The sequence below is a fragment of the Asparagus officinalis genome, chromosome 8 (assembly GCF_001876935.1).
Source record: "Asparagus officinalis chromosome 8, Aspof.V1, whole genome shotgun sequence".
NCBI lineage: Eukaryota > Viridiplantae > Streptophyta > Magnoliopsida > Asparagales > Asparagaceae > Asparagus > Asparagus officinalis.
In genome coordinates this window covers 1,235,224-1,243,013 of record NC_033801.1, presented here as the reverse complement: position 1 = coordinate 1,243,013, position 7,790 = coordinate 1,235,224, and the positions used below count along the sequence as shown (strand labels likewise).

Below are 7,790 nucleotides of genomic sequence, written 5' to 3'. Positions count from 1 at the left end.
TCTCCAGCGACGCCAAGTACACCTCTCAGTCTTTATTTAGTACAAATACACCAATACGAGAAGTATTTGGTGTCTGACAAGAGGTATATGCTTAAAAGGGAAAACTAGAAGTAATACAAATCAACAGGGGCTTCAAGTGCAATCTTCTCCAGCGACGCCAAGTACACCTCTCAGTCTTTATTTAGTACAAATACACCAATACGAGAAGTATTTGGTGTCTGACAAGAGGTATATGCTTAAAAGGGAAAACTAGAAGTAATACAAATCAACAGGGGCTTCAAGTGCAATCTGACAGCTTTTCTGATATTTGCACTTCAACATCTTATTTCTTGAATAATATTGAAGGACCGCATAGGAACTATGATCCACTTTAGCCAATATCAAAGGAAAAATACGGCAACCCATCTAAGCAGAAGAATCTTCACAGCTCCAAATGACTATGGCAAGTCCATACGAACACTGATGGTTTGAACACCCGTCAAGCAACCAGCAAATGTAGAAACAGAAGAGGAGGAAGACACCACTAGCTAAAATGAGAAATTGCACCAACTATAACACAGAAGTACCTAAACCTGGACAAGGAAGAAACAAATAAATTTCTAGAAGTGCTAAATTATATGCATAAATCTTGAGCCCAGTCCTGAAGCACACCTTAGATATTCTGCAGGACACTGTCAAGACTTCAATTAACTTCAAGCAGAACATGCGTTGGCCATTCACTGCAAACAGACATCAATCAGTTGCAAACTATAGCAAGAGCCTCTTATATAACAAGTGATATGAAATCACCCACTTGTAGTTCATAGTAGATCCAGCACCAACTTTACTATAAGGCAGCATCAGGCTGCTCTTGATGATCATGGAAAAATCTCTAAGTGCAGTTAACGAAGGAGATGAGAAGGAAGTCCCCAGGAACAAGAAACCGCCAGTCAAGAACTTCCCAGAATGATAAAACCCTGCATGCTGAGAAATTTGTCCCAAAGTGCATTTGCTCCATATCTTAGGTAAGAAAGCTACGGCCGTCGGAAAACAAAGGTTTAAGGCCTGAGAAAGCAACAAAAGATGATAATGTTATACAGCGTTGAATGAGGATTTTGAAACAGTAGACGTACAATTACAATAGAGGAGATAACCACTCTACAAATATTGGCAGAAAAAAGTGAGACTTTGATAAGTAAGACAAGCCGATTACATAATAAACAATTAGCAACAAGATTGAGAACGATAATAAAAAAAAGCTACTGATTGAAGATTCAAACAAAAATTACTTTAAGCAACTATCACATTCGGGTGTCAGTTCCCATCTCAATCCTAAGACTTCTAACTTCTACAGTAACCCCTATTGTTGCATTAAACGACAATAAATTAGCGCACATAATCAAATAAACCATAGATGAAGCTCGTCAAGCTTGAAAACAAAGTTTGATTACCATATTCCTTTACAGATTTCACCTTTCTCTTCTTAATAAAGGGTGGGGAAATAACTCAGAAGATCAACTAAAGAAGATTGGCTGACTTCTAATTTCCAAGATAGAGTCTTCAAACATCGAGCCCTAGATCCAATGATCAGAGCCCCAAATAAACTTTTCATATCCGATAAACGAATCTGAATACAAAACCCAAAAACTAAGGCAAAATTCAGGGATCGCGAATGAAATTTAAACCATCTGATCAACCCTAGTCAAATCCCTAAAACACCATCAAAATTGCTAAAATTATGATATTCAATAGTAAGAGACATATAATCAGATCATGGAATAGTAAACCCTAGCTCCCCCTATTAGAAACCCTAATCCCAACCAATCATCATCATCCACAACCAAATTCCAATCCAAAACCCTAACACTAAGTCAAAATTCTAAGTATCTGAATCAAATTCAAACAAACTGATCAACACCAGCCAGATCCCTAAACACAACCGAAATCGCTAAATTTGAGCTCAAAATCTAGGGTTTCAATCCGACAAATCAAAAGATAACGAGATCAATTCGATACCTTGAAGCCTTTCGGCATAACCTCCTTCGGTTCGCTGGGATGGAATCCAGGGCCAAAATCTCGCCGTAATCGAGGGAGGAGAGATTTGGGAGAATAGAGAAAAAAAATAAAATGACTTGCTTTGATTTATACCCAAGTTGTTGGTATACTGTTCATTGCTAACAAGATAAGTTAAACGGTGCTATGACGAAAAATAATATTTTAATATTTTATGGCGTAATGCGGTGCCTCATGGATTTAGCTTTATTTCGACGCGGATTTGGACTCTTTCTCTTGAATTTATCGGTTTATTTAAATACAGCCGCAAGCGGATGAGTACGAGATTCCTTCCTTCTCTTGGCTTTTATTAAGTTTCATACTTGCGTAATTGGATAAATCTCTTGAACTAGAAATATCGCTGCACAAATTTCTTGTTATGGCTCTTTTTAGTGTGACAATATTGTACTTTATCAAGGATAAATTTTAGATATCATCCTCATCTCACAACTATTTTATTAGTATTAAACTCTAAGAAAATCATGACGGAGAGGAGATTAACCACAATTCATTCATTTTAAATTACAGATATAAAAGTATTAATTGGTAATAGAATAGTTAAGGGGAGATAAATTTTATTGAATGCATAAGTAAGGGGGGTCGCTTGCAATTTACGCTTTTTATTAAAGTGCTAAAAATATTATATTCTACACATAACTCACGTAAACTGTCATCTGTTAATGAACATGAAAATTAAATATATCATAAAATTTCAATGAATCTCCTCCATGTATTTTTATTTATGTCGATAACAAAAAATCACATTAAATTATCGGTTGTTCTTTACTTGTTTATTGCGGCCAAACAATGCAAATGATGCTTTTATATTTTGTTTACTTATAATCTTCTTATTTTTATTTTCTCCCCCTTTTAACTCTCTTATTGTTCATATAGATATGTGTGAATCAAAACACTCTTGTTGAGCCTAAAGAAAGTTTGTGATTAAGCCATGTTCGTGGGAAAACAAACCAATATATGTAGGTAATAATCACAATTTAATATCGCGATATGCAAAACTGGATATAACATGGAACTTTTCTTTTAATATGTTTTAATCAAGAGATTTAAAAGCTATTATTCCCGCGATTAGAAATTTCCCCCCCACTCTTTAATCTCATGTTCTTCCGCATTAATTCATCCGCAATAAACTCCATGTTACTACTTCATTCATAAATCACAAACGTAAGAGATATATAGTGTACCTGAAAGCTCCATGAAATTAATCCGATCTTCACATTTAACTGCGGAGAAAATTAGTGATTTGTTCTCCTTCACTTTCAGCAGGGGAAAAAATAATTGTAAGTAGGCTTATGATTTTGATACCGAGTCCAAGGAGTTATTTATAAAGAAGGATGAAGAATTCCCAATCTAGGTCCCTTATGGACAAAATATGTGATTAAACGCATCTTATTCAATTCATAATCACAGTTTCATTAGAAATAGGAATTCTTGCCAATTCGGGATTTATAATACTGTATAGAGAGCCAACTGGCTGATGATAATTAATAGGAAAAATTTGCAAAATAGTCCGTTTTTACTAATTATTTAGCAAAATAGACCGTTTTGCTAAATAATTAGCAAAATAGACCTCTTTTTTGCCAACAGGCAAAAAAAAGTCTATTTTGCAAAACAGCTCAGAAAACATACGGGACTAGTAGTCCCGTATGTTTTAATCACGGATTAGTGAACTCAGAAAATTTCACAAAATATTGAGATGAACTCAGAAAACATACGGAACTACTAGTCCCGTATGTTTTCTGAGTCATTAATCCTTGATTAAGTTGGCTCTAAACATACGGGACTAGTAGTCCCATATGTTTTCTGAGTCTTATTTTTTAAAATCGACCTCTTTTTTCAAAAGATGTCTGTTTTGCTAATTATTTAACAAAATGGTCTATTTTGCTAAATAATTAGCAAAAACATACTATTTTGCAAATTTTCCCTAATTAATAAGCCAAGTTCAAAGGTTAGTTTCTTAGGTCTATTAACGGAAATATATTTTCTCAAGTCAGTAGGAGATAAAGAAGTTTCGTAGTCGTTACTATGAATAAACAATGTTTCTTTGGACCAAACTATTGGATTATTTGCGTGAACTAAGTTTGAATTGTGACTTATGATTTTTCACTCTACTCAATTGAGAGACAAACTTTGAGCATCTACTTGAATAGTTGATTGGAGACGTGATACTAACCTCAAAGATAAATTTATGTTGGTTACCTGCCAGCTGATAATTTAGAGGTGTTCTCCTTTCAATTTCTGATATTATTATTATACAGCCCATTTCAGATACATTCTCTCAAAATAAAGAGAATCGTAAACATATTGTTAAAGTAAGACAGAGCGAGACAGTATTGGGTAAATTTTCCGTGAGTTGAATAGTTGGGTAGCAGATTCCTAATATGTTTCCTAATTTGTTTTGGTAACAGGTTATTGGGATTATTAATCTGTTTTGGTAACATGATTTTCAAATCTGTTTTGGTAACAAGTTATTAAGATTCCTAATCTGTTTTGTTTTTTATTTTAGAATTCCTAGTATGTTTATGATTTCAGGATTTCTATATATATGAAACAATTGGATGAGAGAATTGAGAAGAAAATTGGGGATATTTTGGAGCACAGAAAAGAGGTTTTTTTCTAAGCTATTGATTAGGGTTTTATTTGGAGAGAATTAGATATTTATTGGTGAGATTAATTGATGAGTTTGAGTGATTTGTAATCTCAGTTTGTACTCTTCTTCTCTATTAGTGAAAAACTCTATCCCCTTCTTACCCCGTGGACGTAGGCAACTTGTCGAACCACGTTAAAATTGATTATTTGTGTTTGTGGCATTGATTTGGTTTGTTTGGCATTCTCTCGACGTTCGTTTAATTTGATTTCTCGTAGCACGTTGATTTGATTGTTTGGCTTCCGCAGCGCACAACAAGTGGTATCAGAGCTCGGGCTACGCTTGGGCTATTTAGAAGAGTAGGTCGTTTAGGAGGCTGTAGGTTGTCTAAAAATCACTGCAGATAGTTGATCCCCTATCAAACATCGATAGTGAAAGTTACAATCTGATGACTTTTAGAAGGCTATAATTTGAAGACTTTCACGTAGATCGATGAATGTTACAATCTGACGACCTTTACAACAATGAAAATTTTGCAAAATAGTCCGGTTTTGCTAATTATTTAGCAAAATAGACCGTTTTGCTAAATAATTAGTAAAATAGACCTCTTTTGAAAAAAGTAGGTTGATTTTGAAAAACAAGTCTCAGAAAACATACGGGACTATTAGTCCCGTATGTTTAGAGCCAACTTAATCACGGATTAGTGACTCAGAAAACATATGGGACTAGTAGTCTCGTATGTTTTCTGAGTTCATCTCAATGTTTTGTGAAATTTTTTGAGTTCACTAATCCGTGATTAAAACATACGGGACTACTAGTCCCGTATGTTTTCTGAGTTGTTTTGCAAAATAGACCTCTTTTTGACCTGCTGGTCAAAAAAAGGATTATTTTGCTAATTATTTAGCAAAACGATCTATTTTGCTAAATAATTAGCAAAAACAGACTATTTTACAAATTTTTCCTTACAACAACCGATGAAAGCTCTAGTTCAACAACCTTCACAATCAACATCAGAAGTTACAAATGATCAAAATACCCTCAGATTTTGACCTTTTTGGGAGTATTTTGGTCAAAAGCGTAAAAATGACCGTTACGGCTGTTCGGAAGGGGCCGGGACTGGGCCGTGCCCGGTCGGCCCGGCCATTCGTGACCGTTTGACCCTCGGGCTTGGCCGTTCCGGCCCGGACCGTTTCCTTGCTGAGCCAATTCGGCCCGGCCCGTTTCTCCGCCTCGGGCTTGGCCGTTCCGGCCCGGACCGTTTCCTTGCTGAGCCAATTCGGCCCGGCCCGTTTCTCCGCCGAGTCTAGGCCCAGATCCGGGCCAGGCCCGAACCCGGCCTTGGGCCCCAATGGACAGGCCTAGATACAACATTTTATCACTCACTGGTTATGATTGCTACAATATAGTTTATTTAATCAATCGAGGATGATAGTTATCACTTACTTTAATTATGAATTTGAAACTACCAGCTGATCTTGCTCTAAGTGGGTCAGAGATATTTTCAAACTGCATCGACTATACACAAGAAAGAATGAAATTGGCAAAAGGCTATAATTCAGTGCATCGGCTGCTGATTTTTTTTCTGCAGCGTAGGTTAACCCTTTGAATCTTTGATGTCAAGCAAGCAATGTAATCGGTTTTCATTATATTAATGACGACGCATTAAAAACATATCAATTCTTAAATTAACATACAATCTGTAATTCCAATAATATAAGAATTGAAATCTGTACGGTGCATGTATAATATACATCCATCGTTTTTAGTGATTTCTGACTATCTTTAGTGATGTTTAGTGTTTGCACCTTAGTAATACCGTTTAAGTAAATTTTAAATTTTAGAATTTTGCAACGATACACCTCTTATTTTCCCCTTGATACTCTGGAAGGACGACTATGATGAACATTAACTGCATAGGAATTAATATTATGATGCACTTTTTTTTTTCCCTTTTCCTTTTTTGCTTTATTTGAAGGATTAATATTATGTGTATACATATATTATGATTAGGTGCTATAACCTCATAATGTTATTGTTCATGAGCAAGCGTTCGACAAAGACCCTTGTTTGGACCGGAATCCACAGATCATCATCACACAACTCTTTATCACGTGATATGGGCCCCCATATTAATATTTGTTCGAAGCTTTTCTACATAAAGGGGCATGTTATTTTGCCAGCTAAAATTTGTTTAAAGGCCCATTTAACTCCCGGAAAAGCAGGCGATGGTATTTCAAACATCTGGATGGTAGTAATTAAAGCAATCATAAATAAATTTGTATTCTTCACAAATATAACTCGGTTTCTTTACCATTCAATAACCGCAAAGTAAATTATAATACCGAACACCTACTAATCACCGATAGTCATAGGACTAGGATCATATAGCTATTATACATATAAGAATGATTTTGATAGGAGCCCTGGTAAATTATACCGTGTATTTGCAAAAAAATACTAAGAAAAAGGGGGTAAAAAGGTTAGAAGTTTATAATTAATGGGAAATATACGAGTCCTTAAGGTGCAGATTGCAAAAATCCCCCCCAAATTCACCGTGGCGCTCCTTTTTCAACCATCCCCGCGCTCCTCCCCTCCCTCCCAAAATTTCCCCTCCCTCCCGCCAAAATATCGGCGCCAACTCCTCCCGCCAAATTCCTTCTCCCCTTCCCAATAAATAAACCCCCCCTTCCTCTCTCTCTCTCAATCCCCTCTCTTTCTCTCTCTCTCTCTAGAAGAAAATAAAATAATAATAAAAATCATGGTGGTCGCTCTGGGTTCTACGGCAGCAGCCTCCCCGTCCTCGCTTCTACACCGACGTACAAGTTCGGGCCTATCGCGGTCGACCCCGCACCCGTGATGGACCCGCTCCCTCGTCGAGGCCAACGAGGCAGCGCCTCCGCCTTCAAGGCCGCATCGAGGGCAACATCAAGAAGCTCCGGGCCCAGCATCGGAGATCCGATAAGATCAAAGCGTCTAAGATCCGATCCGATAGGATCCGAGAGCTGGATGAGGCTGAGCTGGAGGAAGAGTCCGGGTCGGAGTCCGAGCCCGAACCCGGACCTGAAACCGACGAGGTTGCGGCGCCGGCGAGGGAGGGGAAATCGAGGAAGAGGGTGAGGAAGCTGGCGGATGAGTTTGAGAGGGTTGCGGATGC

At 37.2% G+C, this 7,790-nt stretch overlaps 1 protein-coding gene across 1 annotated transcript; it reads right to left on the bottom strand.

Moving 5' to 3' along the window:
- LOC109822769 lies at positions 150 to 2,115 on the bottom strand. The gene is made up of 4 exons (XM_020389013.1): positions 1,996 to 2,115; positions 794 to 1,044; positions 652 to 719; positions 150 to 572 (listed from the first exon to the last, which is right to left on the bottom strand). The coding sequence occupies exons 1-3, from the start codon at positions 2,011 to 2,013 to the stop codon at positions 683 to 685; spliced, it is 306 nt and encodes a 101-aa protein (XP_020244602.1). The 5' UTR covers positions 2,014 to 2,115; the 3' UTR covers positions 150 to 572; positions 652 to 682.